The sequence below is a fragment of the Pituophis catenifer genome, unplaced genomic scaffold, assembly GCF_029215685.1.
Source record: "Pituophis catenifer annectens isolate HBS135680 unplaced genomic scaffold, rPitCat1.0.hap2 SCAF_3, whole genome shotgun sequence".
Taxonomy (NCBI): domain Eukaryota; kingdom Metazoa; phylum Chordata; class Lepidosauria; order Squamata; family Colubridae; genus Pituophis; species Pituophis catenifer.
This window is the reverse complement of record NW_027256883.1, coordinates 171,922,200-171,949,701: the sequence shown is the minus strand read 5'-3', so window position 1 is coordinate 171,949,701 and position 27,502 is coordinate 171,922,200. Positions and strand designations below refer to the sequence as shown.

At 36.1% G+C, this 27,502-nt stretch overlaps 1 protein-coding gene across 1 annotated transcript in view; it reads right to left on the bottom strand.

Annotated features, from left to right (window-relative positions):
* Positions 1-1,753: 1,753 nt before the first annotated feature.
* SRGAP2 (SLIT-ROBO Rho GTPase activating protein 2) overlaps positions 1,754-27,502 on the bottom strand; it is a 212,878-nt gene continuing 187,129 nt past the window's right edge. The window contains exons 16-22 of the mRNA XM_070941550.1: positions 22,472-22,577; positions 18,974-19,198; positions 13,290-13,369; positions 11,882-12,062; positions 11,401-11,547; positions 7,421-7,754; positions 1,754-3,212 (exon numbers count right to left, since the gene is read on the bottom strand). Of these exons, the coding sequence (XP_070797651.1) occupies positions 2,832-3,212; positions 7,421-7,754; positions 11,401-11,547; positions 11,882-12,062; positions 13,290-13,369; positions 18,974-19,198; positions 22,472-22,577 (1,454 nt within the window). The 3' untranslated portion in view covers positions 1,754-2,831. The remainder of the gene's footprint in view (positions 3,213-7,420; positions 7,755-11,400; positions 11,548-11,881; positions 12,063-13,289; positions 13,370-18,973; positions 19,199-22,471; positions 22,578-27,502) is intronic.

Below are 27,502 nucleotides of genomic sequence, written 5' to 3'. Positions count from 1 at the left end.
TTAACTGAATTTGGCTACAAAATATGAGAAATGTGATGCATTTGTGGACATCTTATATTGAGAATGATTTGTTGCATGTTACACAGAGATTTATTACAGTAGCCAAAAAGGGTTATTAATACGTCTAGTCATAAAAGTTTCTGTATCACTGCTTAATTTAGATTACATTGCTTATGGCATGATTTTGTTCATAGTAGCAGCCAAGAACAATCAAAGTTCTTGGCTGAAAGTTCTGTACTTCATCTCTTCCTGCTGGTAAAAGACCTTCCAGATATAAGTTGGCACCAATATATATTGATGGATACTGACAAAAGAGACATTAATGTGCCACCCTAATACTTTCTGGCCAATAGCACCAGAGTTAAAATTGTGCCAATTACTTTTAAGAAGTCTTCTCTTCCATCCTCTGAATGACATCAGTACTTTCTTCTATGTGTAAGTAGAAATGGGAACTTCTAAGTATCTTAAGAATTTCACCAAAGTAGAATGATAGAAATCAATGACTAATTAACATAGTCAATGAAGGTTTGTCATGTCAATGTGGCCCAACTTAATTATCTCTCTTTCTGCAATACTCTGATCATCATCTATCTGGAGAAAGCACTTTACTTTTGAATGTGGAGCAGAAGCTGTTCCCATGCCACCTATATATTTTAAGATAGGTGATTTAAGTATTTATATATGCAATACAATCTCTGTGTACACTTAAGATTCCAGTTGAGGGACACTTAATTGCATGTAAATTGAGAATTCTGCCAGTGTTGAGAGAGAGTAAACACATACCAAAAGGACAGTTAAATAGACAAAAATTGCCAACTACTACCTGCATAAAAAACACTCTTAATGCACACACACATACACACACAACCCAGTTGGGTACCTGGAAGCTTTCCAAGGGTACAAAGCATGGTATAAACCTAGTAAAAATGAAGTGTTATTTACTTGAGTTATTTTGATTAGCAAGGTTGCCCATCACCTTGCAAAATGAGACATGCCTGCTCACACCATGTGCTAAGGCTTTTCATGTGCTCTTAATGAAAGGGAGACTTTCAGTAGGCATTGGGGGTTTATTAGTATCAAGTGCTCCAGAAGAGACATAATGCTGTTCGTCCCTCTGGCCATCACAGGCAAAAAAACCTCCCCCTCTGTCTTAAAAATTGGCAGCAATAGTGTAACCTTTAAAAAAAAGTACTCTAAAATATCCAGTAGTTTTGCCTGAGTGAAACATAATAGGAAGGAGTTCTGACTAATCCTGAGAGTTAATTATCAGACTGCAGTACTCAAGTCTAAAAAGGTAAGATGTAGAGGAAATGTGGACACACAAACAGGGAGAAAATGATCCCCCAAATCCTCGTGGTTTGATTTTATCTCTGAGATTGTGAGGCCTTTTAGAGGCGATTAAATATCCCAGCATTTGGGGAGTGGGGGAGTAAGAAAATCAAAAGAAAAGATCGGTTTAAATAGCCATAATCTGAAAAAAATACTGTCAATTTGTTCACATAATTATTTTAAAAAACTAACTATAATAATAATAAAAACAGGCTGGAATTTGAAACCTAGAACATTAAACAAACACATTTCAGTTCTTTATCTCAGTATCAACTGACAATTGGAGAAGTGGAATAAAATCCATTTTAATTCAAAACCTTTCCTTTGTTTTTAGGATGATCCTATTTTGAATAGGAATTTATTTTCCAATAAATGAAAACAAAAGTCTGTGTCATTTGTTGGAATTGGAATTTGGAGCCATCATAGAAAATATCATATTAAGCTGATTCATTGGATCATCAGTGAAATACTTGAAGAAAGGGTAATCTATCCCAGAAATATGGTGCATACTGGACATACCCCTGTCTCAAAACTGTTGATTTTCTTAAATTTAGGCTGCCAATTATATCTCAAACACATAGCAGACTGAATCAAAGAAAGATAAGGAGTGTGAGGGAGAATGAGAAAAACAAAATGAACTGTAATAGCTTGTTTAAGTTTTTAACATTTCTTCAGTTTGTCTGCTGGGTCCCCTTAAAAAAAGGCTATTTAATTGAAATCTCATTCTGAAATATTTGGGGTTCCTTATGTTCTGGAAGCACCATGGAAATATATACAGTAAATAGGAAGTGTTTTATGTGTGCGAGATCTCAGACTTTTTCTTTCTCCCATAAGATTAGTTTAATTTTAAATGAACATATATGTCTGTATATAAACATGCCTTATTAGCCCAGGACTAGGCTTTCCAGGCACATTTCATAAGGATTTTCAACCTAGGATTGAAAACACCGAACCTAGTGTTTGAGAATGGGTATGCCTGAAAAGAGACCAAAGAGAATGAAAAATTAATACATCCTGTAGCACTACTGAGGACTGTAGTCATGCGCAAAACCCATTTAGCCAGTGGCAACAAAAGTATCCGTCAATAACAAACACCTTATTGTTTTCCCTGTAGTGGTTGAAGCAAGAAAATCCTTTCTACCAATTTCCAAGTCATGCGGTCATTGAAATGTCTCCCAGCAACCAGACACTTGAACAAGGCATTGATTAGTTACCAGTAATAAGCTAATTAATTGTGCCTTTCCGTCATTGATTTCACAAGGACCTCAGGCTTTCTGTCTCAGGTTACACAGACTTTTGACACCCTAGTAAATGCCAATGGTGGTGTAATGCGAGGCTTAATTAGCTGGATTTTTCTTGGTGGGAACATTCCTGGCACCAGTAACTTATGAACTAATCTTTAGTAGAAGTTCAATACTAATTAAATAGAAATTGTAAGGTCTCCTTAACAGAATTCCCTAAGCTGAAACAAAAATGCTGTATTCACAGTAGGCTTTTCAGTTTTACACAGTACAAGACTTGTCAGTAGACTGTTGAGAAGCTGAGGCAACTGCAGCGCTTGAGGAGTTTGTTTTGGGGAAAACTGCTGGCTTTGGCCTAGTGGCTGGAGGTTTGACCTGGACAGCCATTTTGACAGATTTTGCTGGCCTGAAGGCACAGGGAATGTCACTTGCTGTGCTGGCACTCCGCTGAAAGGCTGGTTCTGGGTCCTTGAGGATTTGAGTATGCAAAGGGCTGGAAGGCTCAGAGGTGGGTGCAACTATAGGGGACATTTTCAATGGCTCCAGCGTATCAAGAACAACATCTGGTGTGTGTTTCACATTGCTTTGCCTTTCCAGCTCCCGCAACTCATTCAGAGCAGAATTCATAGTAGCTTCAATATCCTGCAAAAAAAAAAAAAAAGTTGGATGTGACAACTAGAAGTTGGGTTGACCAATTGTCTATAGTGAATAGGAAATATGAAGCAAAATGGACAGTGGTAGACGCAAAGGCATGGAAGGACTTGAAGCCAAAATTAATCTCCTTGGCAAGACTAGTATCATCTTTGCCTTAAAACTAGAAAACTAATATCTAAAAACCTGTTCTTAGGGTTTTAGATGGCAGACAGCTTAGTTGACTATGCACATTTTCATTTTATTTTATATAAGTGAGCTGTAGCTATTTTCTCTGAACTTCATCAACATTCTCAGTCTCATTTTTTAATCCTTGAAACTAAAGTTCAGAAAAACAGTGAATTCCATGGTTTTACCCTGATTCTAAATAATGATGATTTTTAAATGGAAGCTTTTTTTTTTTAAAAAAAGCTTTTGATTAGTAAAATTACAGCAGCAAAAAATCTTGAACAGATTATAACAGAAGTCAGAAGGGCATACTGATCTATATTTTCCTCAAATCTGTTTCCTCAATCTATGAAAAAGGAGAAATTACCCACATTTTGAGTATTTTTTATCCATTCCTTTGGTATACCAAGCTGAACCTTGAGAGTGCTGAGATTCCTGAAAAGAATGGAAACATGCTTAGCTGCATGCTAGCTTCATGGTTAATGAGTGGTATTCCACTTTGCATCTGGAGCATGGCGTATCTCAGCATCTCCTCATTGATGCTACATATTTTATGGCATTTTAAACATCCATAAGCTCTGGAGATGTATGAAAAATGTTGCTCATATGACACTTGTCTTTTTATGTGGTTAATGCAAGAAATAATGCAAGAGACAAGTAGGGAAATGTGTCAGACCAATCTCTTCTCTTGTTTCAGTTTTAAGTCTACAAATTTACTTAGCATTTCAGCTATGGATGTGGGCTTGACTGACATAATAGATTTTAGGACAGCTGAAATGATTTAACATTTCCATGACTCACAGTTTGGCTACAACATTTAAGTTTCCTCATAGATATTTTAAAAGGCACTAGGGGAGGTAAATCAGTCCAGGAGGAGAAAGAGGAGGAAGCAAAGACAGTAACCCAATGCCTCTGACTGCAGTCTGAAAAGATTTTAAAGCAAAATACAGATCTCTGAGAGATAGTGATGTCAGATGAAAGATGAGTATCTTACAGAGTTTGAAATCAGACCTGGGAGGATATGAAGGGGCAGCTATAATTTAATGTAACCTTTTTTAGTTTTATTGATCAGATTCCCTTATGGAAACAATGAATTACATTTTGGCAGAAAGAGGAAAGAGGATAAAAGCAGATTTTAATTGAAAGAAAAAGATATAAGCCATTAAAAACTGTGTAAAGAGATATCAAGGCAATAATATCCAAGTATATGGCAAGGATAAAACACATTTGTGAAGAAGAGAACCATAACAGATATTACCAATTAGACTACAGAACAGGAAATATAGAAGTTGACTCTTGCCCAGGTTGGTAAAAACCCAGCCATAATATCTATCTATTTGTTGGACAACATTATAGAATCGGAAATGATGTTAATATTAATTTAAGCCTGTAATTACATGTTTTTGAAATAAGTAATAGAAGAATACATGATTAGTATAAGGTTATATCCCACTTGTCATCTGCTTGTATCATTTGCTAATTTTCAACATTTCAATGTAACTGGATAAGAATAACAAGACCTTCTTATATTTAGATTCTATCCCTCGAGAATGGCATAAGACGCTACTTGAGCAGCCACATCTAGCTTATCTCAAAAAAACATTAAGCAAGGTCAGAACTGGTTAGTACTTGGATAAGAGACTTCAAGGAAAACCCATGGTTGTTGGCTATATGGGAAGTTGGGAAAACATCCTGAAAGAAGGTACTGTAATGGTAAGCCACTTTTACACTGCTGCAAAGAAATTACATAAATGTCCTTCAGAAACTTGCTCAAAGCCTGCAAAATTAGGCAGGAAAAGCAATGACATGAAATAGGTACAGAGGGAATTAAAGGCTATGGCTTAGCCAATTAAATATAAGCACTGCTACTATCTTAAAACCTTCTTTTCTGTGTGCTGCCTTTTAGAATGTGACATTATGATTTTCCCCCTCAAATCCAATATAATTTCAGTTTTGCAATGCATTGCTTTGCATTGCAATATTCTCACGTTTTTTTACAAACCTATCACATATTGGAAAAGGAAAAACTGGCCAAAAATCCAAGCATAACTGAAGAACAAACAATAGTGAAAGCCTACTCTCTATGTGTAGTACAATATTGGTAACTTAGCTGCACTGTTGTTTATGGATACTGGAAGTTTTTTTAAAAATTCCATCTGCTTTAATATTGCTCATTTCTAATGACTTTAAAATGTGGGCAGAATTGCTGAAAAAAACTAATCAAACGAAATTGGATACGAGGCCCTCCTGAATGAACTTAAGATTTTAAAGCATATTTATATTGGCTTGTATCTCTTGCTGGACTACTTTAACCAGAATGCTGGACTGTCGACCTTTTATGAAAGCAATACATCAATAGTGAAGAGAAGGACAGCCCCATGTTTGTGCACGTTTTAAATCTGGCTTCACCATCCAGCTTGGGAGAAAGTTCCAGCTAAGAGACAAGGTATTTTCCTGTGTGGGCTTGGTTTAAATGTCTCAGCATCCATATCCGGTCACAGCTGTGTATACACACATGCAGAGAATACCAGCCCATATTTCTGCCAACAGAAACAAAGAGAGCCGCTTTGTTCAAAGGATAGCTTCTTATCACAGACACTGAGAAACAAACAAAAAAAGAATTAGAAAAGTCCTAAAAAAACAAGGCAGGTGGCTGTTCTTCTAGACAGTCTTCTCTCGTGACTTTCAACATCTAACCTGTCAAGAACACGTAGAATTGGACTACAGTTTGAAAACAGTGACAAAGAAAGTCCTACTTTTCTAACATTTTGTGCTCAGAGATTCAAACACTGTTGGTAGAAAAGATGCTGGAATCTTAAGAAGGCGTATCATTAAGAAGTGACTCAGATTCCATAAAGTTCTTGCAAATATTTTCCCAGATGATTTATGAGAAGTAAAATGACATAGTAAAGCTTTATGAATAACAACAGTGATCATAAAGCCATAGATTGAAGAAATAAATCAAATTTCAATTCAAATAGTTATTCTACAAAATAAGAGCAACTATACTGGTGAGAGTAATTATGATGCTACTATGGAGTTTTATTCCTTTACTGTTGGTCTCATTAGGACCTTACTTTATTAGCTGCAGAAAACTAGAGAAAGGATGTAAAAATTTTCAGATCTATTCACATTTAATTTTATTAAAGTAGTTTATATAAGTGATAAGAGATGATCTTTGATTATATAGGATAAAATTCAATTAAAAACATACACTATGTAAATGTAAGATTTACTGAATTTGTTTATAGGTAACTACAGTTCCATGATGTTAAATATTTGAGCGATGTAAGGAGAAAGAACAGATTTTCTATTTACTGGTGCTATTTTAATTAAAGGGAACGTGCAAATCTGGCCTGTTCCCTCAACAGTATTGACCATGAAAACTTTTTCTGTTGTATTCTGTTATATTACATATAATAGTGAATATATTTTAGCATTTGGGTTTGCCTCCAGAAACAGAATAAGCTTCTCCCAAAGTTTAGGAAGTTACAAGTTCTCAATAAAATATGTATGTCTGTATTTAATGGAGATGCTTTTCAGTTCACAATATGGGTCTTTTCCAGCCTCCTTGAATCTGTGAATATTGATCCTACACAGACAAAATGTAGTAATTGTTTCATGCTTTTGGGACTGATTAAACATGCAGCAATCACAAACTGAGCTGATGTTTTAGAAGTGAAAAACAGGCTTTCATTTTTTTTAAAAACTGTAAAATATTCAGATTTGAATTTGAAATTCAAAATCAAAGGTTACCTCATAATTCAAAACTTGACTTGTTTTGATCACCTCTAAGGGGACGTTTCCTGATCTGAAGCAAATACTGAAGCAAAATATACATTATTGACATCAAATAATACTTATTGCCCACATCAAAATATTCAGAGAATATCTGGAAAATATTTTGAGTATTCTATGAATGTAATGAATATCAACATCAAACTCACCAAAGAGATTTTAAAATGATTTCAGGAGATGAAAGAATCAATTTGGTACTCTTTGAAGATCACCCTGGCCTAGAATTTCATTACCTGTGCAATGACTTCAGGATCCATGGGTCGGTGGTTATTAAAGCTCTTTGACCTTCCTGCTGTCACGTTCTTCCGGATATGGGGGCTATCTATTCTGTTCTTCAGAGAAGCATGCCGACTGAGAGAATTGAGGCTTCCATGGCCACTGATGGAGCATGCATCTGGGACTGGTACATCCTTTGGGAGGCTTTGGCTCATAATGGGTTGTGAGGAAGGACGAGGACTAGCTATAGCTCCAGATGATGTGGGTTCCCCCAGTGAGCTGGGTAATCCATGGCTGTCACTCTGACGGAATGCTCTTCGTATACTCCCTGACTCAGGCTTCTTTCTTTGTCTGTCATTATAAAAGCAACACAAAAAATATATTTTTCAAATAACATGGATAGAAATAACTTCTGAACAAAGGCAATTTCAGAAAGGAAAGAAAGTTGCTCAATAAGCATTCTGCAGAAACTACCACTTTACTCTAGTTGTTAACACTAGTTGTAACATCCAGCCAGTTTGTGTATTAATTAGAAAAGAATATTAACTAAAGTAGCTGGGGCCACTGGCACCGGCTATTGGCAGTAATATATGGAAGTCATGGATTCTTAAAATGTTTTTTTATTATAAATTTCTTATTTTTTAATATAATACACACCATACATACTTTGTAGACAGTGTATTGACTGGATCAAATCTTTTTTAAACAATACTAACAGTAATAATACAAATAAGTATGCATAATCCTGATCTTCCAACTTCAACAGTGCCATTCTCTCTTTATAATTCTTTATCATTTTTTCCATTAATTCATTTAAACATAAATAACATTTCTTTGTGCCATGTATTTGTTATCCCCTACTAAGTTACTATGAAAATTACTCATTATTCCATCAAAATTTCAATATCCCAAATGTCTAGGACTACTAATAAGGCCAAATATTAACAAAATTTAATCAATCCAGGGAATATATCTCAATTTCTCCACAATTTCTAATCCTTAAAAGTTTAAGTTCACAATATACTTTAGCATACTATTAATATTAATAATACAATTAATTACCTAATCCTAAACTTCCACCTACTAAGCTTAGTTTATTTTTTTAATTATAATAGATTCTATTATCTCTTAATATGTATGCTATTATTTTCCCTATTTATATTTTCTATTTTTTTCTTTTTATTGATATATTTTATCATTATCCATCATCTCTTAACCTTTTTGGATTCCATCATTTATTGACTTTTTAATCACCCTTTTATTTCTCTCTCTTTCTTTATACCTACTGAACATTCCCTTCAGGTTGCTCTTTGTCTCTCTCTGCTGTATTATTTGAACACCCATCAATAAGAGATTTTTCTTCCCCCCCCCCCCCGTTCTATTATAAGCTTTTAAGGAATTATCTGATTGATTCCTACTTATTAATCCTTTCTCTTCATTATCTTTCTCTTCTTGCATCTCATTTTGATTATTTTCCTTCCACTGCTTCTTCTAATTTCTCATCTATTTCCTGAATAACATGTTCATCTCCCCCCCCCCCCCAATTGTTGAGTGGCTTCTACACTCATTTCTTTATCTTTAGACAATCCCTTTGTCTCCTTATTGTTCTTCATAGTTCATGCATATTTTTGAGCATCAAAATTATTTCTTCATTTGCCTCCATTATCCCCTGTAGATCCATTTTGTAATAATTTAAAACAGATTATTCAGTATACCTCTTTGGTTCCAACATCTCAATATTTAAAAATTCCAATTTAATAAAATTCAATCAATCCCATAGTTATACCTCCAAATCTCCAAAGTTTATAATCTTTAAAATTCTTTAGTAGTTTACAGCTTTGTTCTTTTCCAATTACATATCTTCCCAATTGTCCAAATTTTAAAGTCTTATTTAACTTTTCTTCTTTTATCTTTTCTTCTATCACCTTTCTTGTTTTGCCTCGTAGAATGTTCTGTCAAATAGCCTTAATAATCCAAATCCAAATTAATCCACTAGGGTCCTTCAATCTTTCAAATCCATAATCCAATAGCCAGTTTCAATAAAGTTTAGTTATTTTTTTATTTTATTTTTTATTTGATTTATATGCTGCCCTTCTCCGGAGACTCAGGGCGGCTTACAATGTGTAAGCTAAATTTGCAATTTAGTTCATCTTAGAAATCTTCAAGAGGAAAAAGAAACTCATTAGGTATTTTCAAAATATCCAAATCGTCTTCTAGAATAGATTCAAGGTCAGGCCGCATTCCAGGTGTTATTTACTTTCTTCTATTTTGTGTATTAGACTTTATGTATATTGGACCTCACTCACACTAAGAGTACTGACGCTGTAGTGCTGAAGTGCTCCTCTTCTTCCAGTAGATGGCTCTCCTGCTCTTAAGTCCAACATTAAACAGTATGACAAAAACAGCTGATTATCCAATAAGTCCAGGGGGTTTAAAAATACAAACAAGCAGTTGACTGTTTCTCCCAAAAATCACCTTTCAAATTGTTTAAGCTTTTTTCCAGGCTTTCGGCTTCCTTCAGCATTTCTTTCACCTCTTAATTTTCAGTCTTTAATCTTCCCCGTGTATCTAATCGCTGCTTCCTTAACAGAGATTATCTTTTAAAATTCTTGTACTTAACTCTCACCCAGTTTCAATGCTCTGTCCATGGACCACTCCAGCACAAATCTTATGATCCTGGTTGTCCCAGCTTGTGACTGCCAAAAATGTCCATTGTCCCTGCTGCTGTTCAGGAGAGTTTGCTTCAGACCTAACGAGGAAATTGTGAGTTCCTTGTGGTCCATGAAGCACCTCTCCTTTCTTCGCCGCCCCTACAAGGCAGCTTTGGCCCCATAGGTCTATCAACAATCGTTACCGGCTGGATTTTGCAGGGCTCGGCGGAGCCCGCTATTTTCCAAGCTGTTCTTGCCGCAATGTCAACCGGAAGTCCCTGGATTCTTAAAATGTTTCACCATTGAGGTTGGTGTGTGATTTAGGGTCTCTAAGCTTCCTCCCTTTGAACTAAGGAGGTGGAAAAAAGTAATTATACATTCTGTTCTGATTTCTTTTTAATGATGAGTTATAAATGGGTCGCATTATAACTGTAGCTAACGTTTGTAAACAAAATGTGGATTTCAACAGCAGATTTCAGCATTTGTGACAATCTGAAGTATTCATCTCAATAAAATACCTTGAAAACAAATGCTGAAATAACAAACGTTCAAAAGATAAACTGGGATTCGTTCAAGATCTGAATAAGATGATCCATCATCCCAACATATCCAGGCAGTTCAGGAATTCTTCAATATTTAAGATGCATATTTACAAGATGAGAATGAATTATATCAAAAGGGTGTGCAAGTATTTAAATTTTCAATTGTTCAGACTTTGGAAATTTCCATTTTGAGAGTGAAACAGCTCTTCTGAATGTAAAAGGAACAGCTTTCACTGTTATTGAAGTATTTTAAATTCAAAACAGTTCCATTTTTAGTTCAAACCACTTTTTCCATTCAATACATTTCTGGAATGCTTTCAAAATCTTTGCTTTTCAAACACCTGTTTCACATTCAAACTCAGGCATTTCGAATGGATAGAGTATATTTCACTCACAGAACAGGTTGAATATGCAATTTTTGCATATCAATATTGTGTTGCACATAGTAAGAAACAGACACTTTATCTAACCAAAACCTGATTTTTATATTTTGGTATTTAAATAAAAAGCAATATTAGATAGGAACTGCTATATCATATAATTATGCGAACCACCCTATGGGAGCCCTTATCAATCAATCAAATAAATAAAAGATAAATAAGGTGAATCCTCTTTGTTTGACACTGATGGGAGATAGTGAGAACACAGAATTAAGCAAGTGGCATAGTAAATTTTCCAGTGCTAGAAAGTATACCCTAAGTACTTGAAAAATTAATAAGTCTCAGCAACATTATAGATTTGGAGATCATAATAGCACCTAATTATTTTCACTTCACAAGAAATAGTACTGCTGATATGGCTTACTTATTGATATTTGCAAGATAAATGTCAGCCACGTGGCTGCCGCTTGGACAATTTGAACCAGCTCTGGCTGTCACTTTTTCTTCAGGTGGCTCGGAATTTATTTCTACTTCAGATTTTGGGCTTGATCTTTCAGACATCCCATCCTCACTAGGAAAGAAAGAAAGAACATACAACAACTCTATGTTATATCCTCAAGCTGCACTATTAGGGTATAAAACATAGGTGCCACAGACATTTTATCAACACAATTCTTTTACTCCCTTGCTTAAAGGAATCTTTCCTTGGAATAGCTAAAAAGCAGGTTGCAAAACTATCGAGGAACATTTTATTGATAAATTCAGAAACATACTGTAAAACATAGAAGCAATGTTTCACAACAGTCTACATGAATGAAAGAAAAACATTTCAATGAATCATCTTCAGAAATAATGTTAAACTGATTCCTGCTTTTCCAAACACACAACAGTAAGAAATAACATACGTGTCCTGGACAACAATGTACTGATGAGGGATCAAACCGTCAATGCCATTGTGACGGCCTTCCCACCAGTCGTCAGAAGCCCGGTGATAAAGCAGGAGGGAAGCCCCCTTTTTGAAGGACAGCTCGCGTGCGGTTCTGCCCGAGTAGTCAAATTTGGCTATTGCTTCAATGGGTTCACATTCTAGAACAAAATGAGAAAATTTGAATTTGTATACAGTATATATTTGTGTGTGTGCGCATGTACACGAGCAGGTTTATGCACAATGTCCTATGTGCTCCATATAAAGACATTAAAAGAAGCACAATTTTATAACCCATTTTATAATCAGCTAGGTACCATCAACCTTAAACAAAAGAAAATTTAATGTAAATATAATTAATATTGGCAGCTAACAGAGAGACATCAGATTTTGAGGGCAAGTACAGCAAAGATAATACATGTCATTCCTTCTCTCAGCTTTTTTCAGCCCTTCCTGTATGTCCCTTCCCACAAGCCACCTTCCTTCTATTTTCTCAAACACTGCTTCCACCAGTCTGCTGGTTTATGCTTCTACTCCTTTCTACAATGATCTAAGAAGTATGGAACAGACTCTCAGTGTAACAATGGCCCATCTGCCCCTAAAGCCTCGCAGGGTTTCCCTTTCTTTCCTCTTCCTGTGCGTCTGCCAATATCCTTGGCTTTTCCTCTTTTTACCCTCCTGAACAATTTCTGTTCGCTGGCTGTACCTAGAACAAAATACTCTTCATTTTGTCCCATCACATCCAAACTGTCTGTTTTGATTCAAGTGCAAACCATCCCAAAACAGTTGTTCAATGCACAAAATACTTTGTGCACAGAATATTCTACACATCTTTAACTAAAACACTTATAAATTTAATACCAATGTCCAGTCTGTTAAATGTTGGTTGCCATCAGATAAAATGTGTGAATCTAAAAATATTTGCTAATTACCCAATACCAGTGGAAGCATTATTGCAAAAGAAATGTAATGGAATCAATTTCTCTTACAGCTTATTTTTCAGAATTCATAATGATATTTTTGCAATACCCACAACCCACTATGTTCTTCCAAGAAGAAGAATGAGGAACTGGATTGTGGGGGCAATAAACTGACTTTGTATAAAAAAGAACACTGCTTGGGGGGCGGGGGGGCGAAAGCCCTACTAAGCAGATATATACAAAAGTATGAAGGCTATTGCTTAACGCATTGTAAGCCGCCCTGAGTCTCTGGAGAAGGGCGGCATATAAATCGGACCAATAAATAAATAAATAAATAAATAAATAAATAAATAAATAAATAAATAAATAAATAAATAAATAAATAAATAAAAAGATGATATTTCAATATTTCATTCCAAATATGAGAAAAACTGGGACTGTGGAAGAATCTATCAGATAGGAGCTTACCATCATCACTTGTATGGTGTTCAATAGTTATATCCTGAGTGGCATCTTCTGTGGAGGCAGTCTCTCCATGAGGGCTTTCACTGTAGAAGAAAGAAATGCACAGAAGGTTAGACTTATGGCTGCAATCTTTATCATAACCACATCATTAAAATGGTATGTGGTACTTCAGGTAACACCTTCAGGTATCACTAGTATCTTATCTTTGCTTAATTCAGATCTGAAAAGCAATGTTGGAATAAAGTTGCATATTATCATGTTCTTCAGACTAAATATGTTGATAATCGAGTGACTGATCATTTTTCTCTTTGATTTTATTTCTGAATGGGAAAAGAAGCTCCTTCATGACACCGGAGGATAGAGATGAAGTGCTTCAGACAATCAGAACGTAGCTTTTCTGATATCCTGAAATAAGTGAGGTAGATGGTGAAAAATATTATCTATAGTAGCAATAATGATCATGTGAATCTGCCTTAGACTGAGCCAAACCATTGATCCAAGTATCTCAGTATGATCTATTCTTTATGGCTGGCGGAAAAGGTTTTTCTCTGTCAATGATGCCTGATAATTTTAAATTTAAATGGCACATGAGCTCTGTTGGTAAATTTTAACTTCTCTAACGTTTTGCTGATCTAATGAACATGTTTCAAATATGAAATGTTGGAGGCAAGAATCTTCAATTCAGTATTGCTTTAACTCAGAAAAAAAAGTACTTGTTAACTTAAGGTTCTGATAATCCTATGAGGTCCCAGCTTTTCAGGAAGTGCTTTCCCATTCCCTCCTGTTGAAGGAGTCTTTTCCTCAGACATGAAAAAAGGCCTCTGTAGTTAATGGAAAGTAGTAGAGAGAGAAAGTCAAATGCAGAAATGTGTGTGTGTGTGTGTGTTTATATTTTGTATTTCTTAACTGCCCATCTCTCTCAGAATAGCTTTCATCTTCTAATTTTCAGCAGGCTATTTTTAAAAATAAAAACTAAATTCCTAAAATCACATGTGAATATAGAGGGTGCTTAGTACAAATTTGAAAAAGAGAGAGGTTGCAAGGATATTAAAAGTTTAACAGATGCCATTAGTCTGATTCAAGACTCTGAGGTAGAAAATCAAATCAGAACCAAAGGTGGTCTTTTTCCATATGGTGGTGGATTATATATTATCAGGGTCATCCAATTGAGCAGACAAAGGCAGATGTACACAATCTTTTCCAGTACCTAAAGAAAGGGACTGCTTTGCCCTGTCTTAGTACTAAGGGGGGAAAGCAAGCTTGTTGTTAATCGATCATAGATAACAAAGACCAGCCTTTTTCCACAGTGCAAAGTCCTGTATTTCTCGTGATTGACTCACATGCAGGCATATGGGTCTTTCTTGTATAGGCAATTATGAAGATGGGGAGACTTAGGCATTCCTCCCACATTTCATTTCAACTTCCTTCTCTTTGTGAAGGAGCGCATTTCTGTTGTTCTAGTGAGAAATAGGGGCAGAAGCATGCTATGGTGAATGGCTGTTATCTGCAGAGGAAAAGATATGGGGATGTTTCTGTGTGTCGGCACTATTTCTACTGTGGAACAGATCAGCTTTATATTTTACAAGGATAAACAGAATGAAGAATGTGACAACAACTGATATTTTCAAAAAATCTCAATAAATAGATATAAGTTCATGATTTAGTATCAAAATACATTTTTATCCTTTATGCAAATGTCAAAATAAAAGTTGTTAAGGTCACTCAATTCCAAGACTTTGTGTGGTCTAGAATAAGTCCAATACATACATTAAAAATACATTAAAAACCACATAATTGCCTGGACCAATTCCTTCCTTCCTTCCTTTTTTTAAAAAAGCTAAATGGATATAATATCTTAAAGCTCCCCGAATCTTATGCACCAATATCTCCTTTAATCTTTCTAAAATCAAGCTGATTTTCTCTGTTTTTAAGAGGTTTAAAGGGCAAGGCTGCTTAGAGTTGATTGATTGGAGTGGCCTTTAAGTGTTACAACAATAATAAGAAAAGAGTGGTTTAAGATTTTGCAGTATTTCAGGCATCCATTTTGCCCCTTTGCTGAAGGAATAAAAAATATTGGTATCCATAGTGTATTCTGGGTGACTTCACCAATCATGTACCTTGAGAGTAAAAGAAAAATCAAAAAAGCTCATACCATCAATATAAATTGATTTTTTTCAGTTAGCAACTTATAGTAACATTTTTCCTATTGTACTGTTAGGCATTTTTGTTAGCTATTTTAATAAAAGTGTATTTATTAGCATTTGTACACACATTTAATAAAATGTAATTGCAATTATTGCATAGAAACGCACAACATTTTAGCATCCCTCAAATTCTGCACCTTCAATTATGTTAGATTATGTATTAAATTAGGTTTCTATATTTTCCAAGGCAGAATATAATATATAAAACTAGTGACTGAAATTTCATAATTAATTTTAAATAAAGTATATAATTAAAATGTAATGACATGCAGTGGAGAAAAAAAATACACTTCAAGTTGAGATTTTACTGAGACATGCTTCCTTTCTGTAAAATATATATTTTCTTTCTTACATGACCATTTATTTATATGCTGATATGGAAGAATAACAAACAGAAATTACAAGTGGAAAAATATGGGTTTTTTTTCCTTTAAAGCGAATTTGTTTAGCTATTACCAGACTCCTGCTGCAAGACTATGAAATCCAAGCAGTGTTATAATTATGAGGCATCACAGATGGTGACCAGTTACTAAAGTTGATGATTTTCCAAATTCAATTACTTTGCACAGAAGAAATATCTTGAATTTCTTAATCTTTGAAGAAAGAGTTGTAGAATGTAGAATGTGTTCTTATGATTAAGTTTCCTTCTAGGAACATAGTAGTCTTTCCTCTCATCTTAAAGTTGTGTTGGGTAACTGCACACTTGTATCCTGATATTATGGACATTACAACTTCATCAGAGACTAAACCCACCATTTTCACAAGATTTTCAGAATCAAAATGTTCAGTACAATTTGTTCCATAAATATTGAGTAAGTGCATAAGGTTGCCATGTTTATGGATATATGTGGTACCTGGGAAAAAATGGCTAAGTGATATTAGTACCACTCTCAAAACTGAAAGAAATTAATGCTATATAATCTAAAATGCAGGAAAAAGACAAAACTACAGTATGAAAATACCTTTTATATTCAGAGTTAAAATACTGCTTGTGAACTGTCTATCACTGCTTGTTTTGCTGTCTATCTTCATTAACTACTTTTTGTGCATTTAGCTTAAGAAAGTTTTGATAAAGAATTTGCTCAAACTTTGTATTTTTCACTTAGGGATCATATATAATTTTGTTTTTAATCTTCAGTTAAAATTGGTTGATTTAACACAGTATGAATTCAGAGATGCCTTTAGAGATGCTAAAGGCATCTCTAGAAATATTCCTTGCTGCTTTCTGAACTCTCCCTTGCCAGTGGAAAGGATTAGACACCAAACCTCAGATTCTATACTATTTCTTTTCTTCTTCTTCTTTTTAGCAGTACATGGCACAGAGATTTATTCAGTGATGTATTACAGTACCCTCAAATCAGACAAACAAGATTGAAATGATTCCTAGAGCAGAGTAACAGGGATGCATTGAACTTTGTTTTTGTTTTTTATTGTGGTTAATATATCACTTTAGCTAGATACAAGATTTAGATCTAATGTTTAGTTTAGATTCTACACTATTTCTTAATCTTCTTACCATAGGGGAAAAAATAAACACAGAAAATTAGAAGATCTCTCTTGCTTCGAGAGTGTATCAAACCTGGTAGTGTCAGCTGGATACTTAATGATTCAGCATGTATTGTAGAGGCAAGAGCTCAAAAATGGTAACCCTGCTGTGAGTGCTAATCACTGCAAGGTTTAGGGAAGACCAAAGAAATTTAGAATCCACAAATACATCAGCAGTAATATAATTATAGGTGGCCTGGGAATTAGAGGATACATGTTTCATCAGCAAGCAGGGGAGAAATGAAAGGTTTGTTTTAGCTCCTTAAAATAAGCCCTCATGCATTTGGCAGCCAATAAGTCTCACTGCAAGAAGATGGGTCTTGCTTAACATTAACTTCATGGTCCCAAGAAGCACATTGCTTCTCAAGAACTCCTTGATCTACTGTTGAAAAAGAGTTATTCAGGGAAGAACCCTCAATTATTTGGACTTGTGATTCATCCAGTTCTGAGATATTAAGATTCAGTGCCTTATTTCTCTCATAGCCGTTCCTTTTTTGGGGTGGGGGGTGGGGGGTCTGGAGCAAACATATTACACCCAAGGTATTAGAAATGTAAATTAAGCAGAACATAAACTATGGAGAATAATGGAAATTAAATTGCTTTTGAAACTACCATTTAGAGACACTCAGCTTGCAAAAAAACACACAAAAATATTAAATATTTTATATTGGCCTCCAATTATTTTTTTTTTCCAAAAATGTATTTTATTTTCTTAATATAGTATATACAGGTAAATGTCAAGTCAGAAATAACATTACAACTAAGCAAATTTATTTACACAACATTTAGAATGTCTTGGCAAACCTCTTTGGAAGATTTAATTCTATTCCAGTGCAATGAGAAGGGTCCATGGTTATAGATAATCTATTTACCCAAAAGAAATTTTCAAGCCAATTGTTCACAGTAGGTGCTTCTGTTTCCTTTACTGTTTATCATAATTTAGAACATTTGTTAAAACTTGAACAGCTGAAGCAGTAGAAACCCATTTTCCAGACCTTGTTCCCCTGCTGAGGATGCATGATATCCTACAGGCACCAAATAAAGACATTACCAGAAGCTCATTTTTATAGCTCTGAGACCATTTTATAATCAACTTAGGGACATTAATCTTTAAACAAAGGGAAAGGCAATAGAAATAAAGAAAATTAAGATTGGCAGCTAATAGAGTGACTCCAACTTGGTGGAATGGGTTTCTTTTGTGGAAAATGTGAAAATAATTTTTTTTGCAGCCTTGGGATGATACTTCAGAAGAAGAAAAATGAAACCAACATAATTGATTGCCCAAAAGTGCAACAGAATCTGTTGGGGGAGGGGATCATTTTTAACAGTCTCCCTTTCAATGAGTGGAGCAAACAATTCCTGTTTATAACTGGAGTATCCCCCTCCGCATTCACCTGGTAAAAAAGGTTACTCCCGTCAAATTGTTTGCAAATGTTGGCTTCAGAACAAAGGCACAAACAGGCCTCTTGTGTGTGGTATTAGGGAGAAAATAAGGTTGTCTCCCTTGTCAATGTTGCCTCGAAATTAAACCAATTTGAGCTTTTTTGGCTCACCTGCTATCAACTTTGCCGCTGAAGGAAAGCTGCGCAAGACATGCTGAGAAAAGTGATGGATGTCAATGATGGATTCAGGCAGTGTGCCGGTACAATATTTCCACAATCTGGCTATGGTAATCACCATAATACCATTAGACAGTTTCATGAACAAGTCTGACTGGATTACTTTTCTACAATATAATAATGTGTAATCATGCCAGATACCTTCTGCCAAATCCAAGAGGTCTATATTTTTAGTGTGGCAAACCTGGTTGCATTTAAGTCTCTCCAACCATTTTGTCTTTACACAATACAGATAACAAAAACAGGATAAATCCTGGAACCAGCACTTTGAAGTAGCACACTGCTCCCTTCACTTCTCTCCCTTTACATCCTACCGTACCAGTAATCCTCAGTGCTTCCACCCCTGGTGTATACAGGTCCCTCCATCTCTCTTGGTCCTGGGAAGACATTCTCATGTTGTATGATTATAGTTTTGATGAGCTCATTAACATGAGCTTGGCAGGAGACCTGATCATGGCCTTCAGGCACTGACATCAGTGTGGGTCCAAAGCAGATGGCTAAATTATAGGGGTCCATCATGTTCTCTTCACTGAACTGAGATAAACTGTAGGGAAAAAAAAAGAACAGAGTGGCAATAGAGAACAATATCCCAAACTCCCACATCTAGAGTAATTTTCTATAATAGAAATCTGATCTAAAGTAGCAAGAGTGTCTTGAGACTACTCAACTAAAGTTACGCTTAAAATCGACTACATACAGAAGATGAGAGAGAGAGTTTTTCTGCATTTGATATCTTATAACAAGTTTAATTTTCTTTGTAAGGATGATGTTTCTGTAGCAGAAGATGTTCAGAACATTTTTCTACTGGATAGCACATGGATTTCTTTAATTAATAGGGGGAACAATTTTCATTTTATGTTCAATTAACACAGAGAACATTTGTTAAAAGTGTATGCGTGTGTCTGTGTGTAATGAGGGATGGAAGACTCACCATCTAGCTTCATTTTAGTGCAGGCTGCACATTATTGCCAGCATTTTTTTTGGCATTTGTTGCATGCCCCCTGCCTAGAGAACAGCTGCACTAGCCACACCTCATAAAGAGCCAAGAAGCAGATGAAAGTGTGACTGAATATGATGCTGCATGGTTCACAGCATAACACTGTAAGGATTCTAACACACCCCTTTGATTCCCTCCCCCCCAATTTATATCCATTCTTCACAGCCAAAATATCATTCTTTTTCAAACAGAACACTAAAAGTTTCATGTCAATGCTCAACATGGAATGTCAATCATAGGCATTTGAAGCATTAGTCAGTCTGACATACTGGAAATTTCTGAAGGTAAACAAAAAGACTCAGAAGAACAGCTTTGCTTTAAAGGTTGGGAAAGCTTATCCCTACATCCTCCATACTCCACTACTGTCATTTATAAAATAGTATTTTCAACTGCCCAGACCACAGTTCAGTTGCTGATGTTTCACCTTTCAAACTCCAAAGAACAAAGGGAGATGCATTCTTACTCCACACTTAAGCAGCACTTTGAATCTAACTTGAAAGCATTTCATAACCTTTCAATAAGAACTGGGTTTGACAGCCTGAAATCAGGATTTAGCTGAGAAAAATGTGTTCAATGTAAAAAGTAATTTTACTTGAATAATTTGTCATATATTTAACTGTACCTCTCCCTACAAAACACGCAGAGGAAGCATGCCAGAAATCCAGTACATTGCTATTTATTTATCTTTAAGAATAGAATAAACTTGGCTAGCTAACAAAATTCAGTATCTAGCACTTGACCTTCAGCTTCTCCCATGCATATGTAACATTGGATAACATTCAAGCTACTTCACTCCATGTTCTTTAATTAGAATATTTGCAGAATATTGGAAAGGCAGAATGAAATAGTTCTTTTGGAAGAATAAAATGATTCTGTCTTCTGAAATTGTGGGGATGGACTCGAACTCGGGCCTTTTTCATGGTGGCCCAATCCCTAGGGAATATACTGCCCCAACAGTTGTAGCCCCCCCCCCCCAATATATATCTTTTGATAAAGTTACAAAGATATAGATTTTTAGTGCAGCATTGGAAGCCTAAGAGCTTGCTACATGGCTCATTAACTCTATCTTTTTTTATATTGTGGGTAAGCTGCATTTCTGGAGCAGGGTAAGCATTAAGATTTAATAAACAATATAAACATTAGAGGATATATCTAAAAGAGAAATCCCTTAGCTGTACCCCTGGATTATATACCAACAGCCACCTGTCTTGTAGTTTAAGAAAATATCTTTCCCAGCAGTCTGCTTAGGGGTATTTATTTGCTTAAAGATAAAACATCCTTTGAGTTGAGATCACCTCCTGATGATTTTATAAATATATCCATTTTGTTTCTTGGCAACAAAAAAAGAAATGGTTTGTCTCTGCCTATTTTGAAGATATCTGGTACTTTCTAATCAGGTATTTTCTAATGGTTTCCCATTCAAGGAATCCTGTTTGTTTGTTTCTTCAAAACTATTGTAATCAAGATCAGCTAGATGCTGCCATTTATCTAGGCACTGATTTATTTATTTACTTACACAAATTACTCCAGTAAAAGCACCTAGCATTAGCTGTCTAGAAGTATATAAATTCTCCAATGACAGCCCTAAAAATGAATAAATAACTTTATTAAAGACATCTTTTGGGATTTTCTCCCCTCTGTCCTTTTTAGCATGAATTACATGCTTCTAAACTATGCCATAATGTGTACTGTCAACATCAACACCCTCAAAATTTGTACCAGAGCACAAACGAGAGGAAAGACAGTGACAGTATGTGAATAGCCTATTTGGAGAAAGAGTACAGAAATACCCTTTACGAAAACTTTTATAGGAATCATTTTAATATCTATAGTAGAGTGAGGAAGGTGCTCATGATATTGTAAGCACAAATTCCAATATTGTGCCTCATTTAAATACTAATAAAAAGACTGCATAAATGCACAGAAGTATCTCCGTGTAGGTGAGACACATGAAACCAAGCATGCAATATTCCAAATACAAAATACTGCCTACAAACAGCAGAATTGTACACATTCCCCATATATCTGGCAGAAAACTAGTTAATGGATACATACATTAGAATGTCAGCCTGCCCTTTTCTCTTAAAATAAGTCTCTTGGCTGTAAAAGCAGAACTGAAATCACATGCATCTGGCTAGTGAAATCTCAGGAATTAAAAGGGTAACATCTTAAAGCAAGTCAAACATGGGTTTGTACAAATATTTGTCTGCAAAATTATTTTCTCCTGTTCCTAGTACTAGAGGAAAATACTTGCTGAGCAAATGAGCAAATATACCTTTGTAATTTAAGCAGGATACAAAATTCTGATGCAATTTCTGAGAATGGTTTAAAACACCATAACAGTGAAATGGGCATTACACTTTCCTGTATATTTCGCTTTCTAATATTGATATTGTTCCGTTCCTGAGGCCAATTAAATAGGAATCTTTGGGATTCAACAGAACAATTCTAAGGGACCATATTTATGATAGTTAACTTTTCAGATTACCTTGCAGCCCTATAAAAGAGGATTTCAATCTACCTTAAATTCTTCTGGTAGAAAGGATTTTAGCTGAAACTTATAAAAAATCCATAATGCGAAGAAGAAGAAAAAATGATAATAAAACCACCAGCAGGAAGTTGAGTGAATTCTTTCTCAATAAAGATCTTCAAGCTGGGAAAGAACAATTTTCTGTTGGAGATGGATGAACTATAAAGTTCATGCAAGAAGTAGGTGTGAGATTAGACAGCCCCCAAAGTGTCTTTCAACTTTAAGATTCTAATATTTTCCTCCAGAATACCAATATAATAGCTACAGTAGTCAATTACTTGAACACTTACTGGCTGAGGAATGTGAAGAGGTATCTCATTACAATCAATGTGGTTTTAGGCAATGTCAGCAGGACTTTTCGGATGTGCAGAGCTCTCTCTTGCAGGTTGTCCATTGCTAAAGAAAAAGAGAACAGCTACATAGACAATCGTTCAGACCATATGATTAAAACAGAATACCTTGGTCACACTTTAGCTCACTACTCTAAATTCTGGTTGACATTTTCACAGCTATAAGAATAATCTGATATTTAAACATTTTTATGTTTGAACATGTGTAAATCTTATTTTATCACATGCTAAGGCACTGAGAATTCACTGCATAGCAGAAGTGTTATGGATACGGGTCTTTGTTGTTTTTTTGCATGTTAGCAATGTGATTATGAAGGTAAAAAAAAGAGACTTGCCCCAGATAATCCATTTCATCTAGGATCCTCTGCAGCTGCCAGGCCATCACCTTTTCTACGACCCTCCCTAAGAATGGGAGTTTGGAAACTGGACGAAATTGTCAAGGCAGGTGGGATCCATCCAATGGTGGGGTTTTTTTAAGAAGGGAGCGAATCAGGGCTTGCTTAAAAGCTTCCTGAAATGTTCCCCCCTCTAGTGATACATTAATCACTATCTGGTTCCATCTGCTAGTCACCATCCTGGAAGCTTTCACCATTCAGGAGGGACAAGGATCTAACTGACAGCACTGACAGCATCAAGGGCCTTGTCCACTTCATCAGGGCCAATTGGATCAAATTGTTCCCAGATACCAGGGCAACACCTCTCACCGGGCATCTCATATGCATGGGATCCAACGAATGCGAGCGACTTTGTCCATCAGGTGCTGAACTCTGCCTGGCCAGATCCTGACTTTAAAGGGAATTCAACAAGTTTAACTGGTGCAGGGAAGAATGTAGTTGGCCCAATGATATTGTTGAGATTGATTAAGGGGATGTACACAATACCAATTGCACTGAGCCTACTTTAATGTGCTGGTTTAAATTTTAAAACTAATCTTTGGAACCAAGTTATATGATGTAATCCTTACCTCCTAATCAGCCTGCCTGTACTTTAAGGAGATCAACCGAAAATTCCTGTTACATGTCTGTTTGCTGAAAGCAATTAGAATTGTAGGCACAAGGAAAGAACTTCTGCAATGGCTCCTAAATCTCAAGAATGCATTGCCAGGAATTCCTGACATAGGCTTTTTGAAAAACATCAAAGAACTATTTGTTTTTGGTGGCTTTTCTTGCATTTTTATTGGACTGCCCAATGCATTATATGATTTCTGATGGTATTTGGGGAGTGGGGATATTTTTGTTCTACTCAGCACCATTATTTTCATTACTATTTAACTTTGCAGTATCTTTTATTTATTTTGGAGAGTTCCTTGCTTCTGCTCTTACCCTTAATGGTAGTCTATAAGTATTTTTTAAATAGAAAAATAAATATAAAATGTAGAATATGGTTGAGCGATATCATCTGTATGTAACCCCTCCTTTACTCCTTCCTTTATGGGCACCTGCCATCCTCCACCAGGCTTCACACCCAAGCAGAATGTTTATTAATGTTTACATTTGTTTATTATTAATTTAGGGAACAAGCTGCAATGCCTCATGTGGTCATCTCAAGCATAACTTTTACTTCCAAAAATGTTTTGGGGCTCTGTATATGCCAGGGGTCCTCAAACTTTTTAAACAGGGGGCCAATTCACTCAAACTGCTGGGGGCCGGACCAGCTGGACGGGTGTGGTTAGGTGGTGGTTAGGTGGTCATGTGACTGGGTGGGCGTGGCTAGGTCATGTGACTAGGTGGGCATGGCCAATTTAGCAGTCCATTAAACAATGCACACACATTAAACTTTAATTTGTTTTGCTCCTGGGGGTGTTTTATTTGCTTTTGTTTGCATGTTGCTCTTTTGGTTGACTTTTCTTTTTACTAGATCATTTTTCAGTTGTTTAGGAGTCTAGTGGTCCACTTCAGGAAACTCAGTTTTGCAGCAATTCTTCTCAGCCCCAAGGAGCTTGCAATCAACAAGTCTCTCTCTCTCTCGTCTCTTTCCCTCCCACTCTCCCTTTCTCTCTCTCTCTCTCTCTCTCTCTCTCTCTCCCTCTCCCTCTCTCTCTCTCTCTTTTCTGGAAGTGGGGGAGGTGAAAAACAGAGCGCGCGGATGCCCCAGGAGGACTCCATGCGCTGTGTTTTTCACCTGCAGAGTGTTACTGGAAGTGGGGGAGGCCAAAAACCATGCGCCCCTTATTTCACCTCCTCCACCTCCAGAAACACTCTTCAGGCCAAAAACAGGTTAAAATGGGCTGTTTCTTGGCCTCCCGGGGCGTCTGTGCGCCCCATTTTTCACCTCCAGTAGCAATAGCAGCAGCACTTAGACTTATATACTGTTTCATAGTGCTTTTACAGCCCTCTCTAAGTGGTTTCAGAGTCAGCATATTGCTCCCAACAATCTGGGTCCTCATTTTACTGACTTTGGAAGGATGGAAGACTGAGTCAACCTTGCACCGGTGAGATCTGAACTGCCGAACTGGAGCTAGCAGTCAGCTGAAGTAGCCTGCACCACCTTGGCTCTCCAGTAGCACTCTGCAGGCCAAAAATATTAGCCTTACCTTCCAGTTCCAGCCCATGGGGCTTGGAAAGGTAAGACCTGTGCTCGGCCGAAGGATGGGGGCTGGCGGGTGGATGTGGGCGGGGCAGCCTCGTGGTCCTGCACAAGCCAGATTAATGGCTTCGGTGGGCTGTATGCGGCCCCTGGACCGTAGTTTGAGGACCCCTGGTATATGCTGTAGAAGCAGGTTTTTTGGGAGAAACTGATTAGGATTTACAGCCTACTGCTTTCTATGGAAATATGTCAACCAGAACAGGGGACGGGGAAGATAAGAGATAAAAATGGTTCAACAGTCTCAATTTGCTATTAATGAGGCAATGCAATCACTTTTAACCAACTAGAATGTTCAAATTGCTTAAAGTATGGAATGCTACATAATTTAAAACCAGAGAACTCTCTTCAATATCACACCCAATTTTTACATCAAACCTAACAGGCTCTCTTGAAAATTTGCTTGGCTGTTTTTAAGGTACTATAATGAGATAAGAGAATAATCTTGAGGAACAGGAAGAGCTGCAATCCAGAAAACAGTCAAAAGAGAAATCTGAATCCAAAATAGGAATGTAATTTGAGGAAGTCTCTCAAACTCAACCCTCCCCACACCTTCTCCTTATTCAGTGAGTACAATTCATTCGTTAAATCAGAAACAAAATGGTTGCTAAGCAAATACAAGAGAGAGGGGGGTAGGGAGAGGGGGAAAGGGGAGAGAGAGGGGGGAGGAGGAGACGGAGTGAGTGAGTGTGTGTGAGAGAGAGATGCTGCTACAACACTGGCTGTTACCATTTTGTTTAGCTAAAGTTCTCATAAAAGCTACATCAGCATTAGTTTTCCTCTGGCATGCCCTCTTGTCAGGGGCACACATTTGGATGTTAAGTGTACATGTTGGTCAGAAAAGGATAAAAAAAAATACTGCATTTGCAAATGATCACTAAAGGAAGCCACTAAACAGTGAGTGATTATACTTCTCTTGAAAATAAAGGCAGAAAGAGGAGAAGCACTTTCAGACTTGCAACATTCTGATACAATGACCTTATAATAAAAGTAGTACTATATCTTTGAACTCCTGGTCTGGACTACCTTGAAGGGCTGACAGTTGCTATTTTCTCTTTAGTCAATTTCATCAATTCATTTAAAGCCAACTATAAAAATTAGTCATAGTTGGTACCACATCATCTTCCACTATCGTACACTACACTATCAGTCTGTTTCTAGACTGAGTTTAAAGGACTATAATCAAATTGGTAGATATTAACATCTTTGGATTAGTCTCCATTTTGACATAAAGTTTTGAGAATCTGAAATAATTAGACAACAGTCTTTACTAATTAATACTAGTATGGCTTTTATGACCTTTTAAATAATAATTTCTATACAAAATAAAGCAACACAAGGAATTAATGAAATATTTTTTATTGGTTGGCAAGTTATCTATAGCAAAACATTTGAAAATTTAAGAACATATTTCTATGCTTGTATTTTTTAAGAATTGAATAAAAATCAGTATAGCAGTAAAAATATTAAAGAAATCCCAATTGGTCTCCAATTGTTTTGTGAAATCAAGAAAATATTCTTAATAAATCACTTTCATCTATACAGATGAATATGGATATGGAAAAATATCCAAATCCACAACTTCATTAGAATTACAGTTAAAAATGTAAAGTCTTAATATTATCCCTATGTGGGACAAATCACATATCTATGCTTTATGCTTCTGCTTTTATGTATTATAATCTCCCTCATTGCTTTATTGATCCGTGTATGGTTGTTTTATTTTTTAATTTTTTAAAAAGGCATACTGAGATAGGGGGAAGCATTCTGGAATGCAAAGGGTAGTGGCAGAGAGCAACCTCATAATTTTGCTTTTGGTAATTGGACATTTTTCTCTCCAAATTTCAGAATGGTACTACTGAGAATTATAATTTTAGAATGTTTTGTCTATGTGAAGATGTACGAAACGTTTCATTGTATTCTGATTTAACAAAACAGGACATGAATATCTGAAGTTGGTCAAGTGTGGAAGTACTGAATACTATCCATTGTAGCAATTACATCAGATAGTCTATTACACTTAGTTTCTTAAGGTGGGTGTTTCAAAAGAAATCTTTAGCTTAATATTCCACAGGCAGATTAGCATTCCTGAATGATGAGACAAAGAGCTATGTCTGCAGCAATATAATGGGAAAAAAGTGGGCAGCACAAAGCTTTGGCTCTGGAAGTTCAGAATTATTTGGCAACAAGCTGCTCTTTTCATCTAACAAAGTTGAACTGTGTAGACTCATTTGTTGTGAAAATGAAACTGCAGATCTTTTTAAGAGGAGCTCTCCTATATCTTACTTCAAAGGCTTTTTCCAGCATGGTCCTTATGCTCTGACAATGAATTCACTGTTTGTTATAGAAGTGAGTCAGCACCAAGACGTTCACTGTAAACCTATCAGT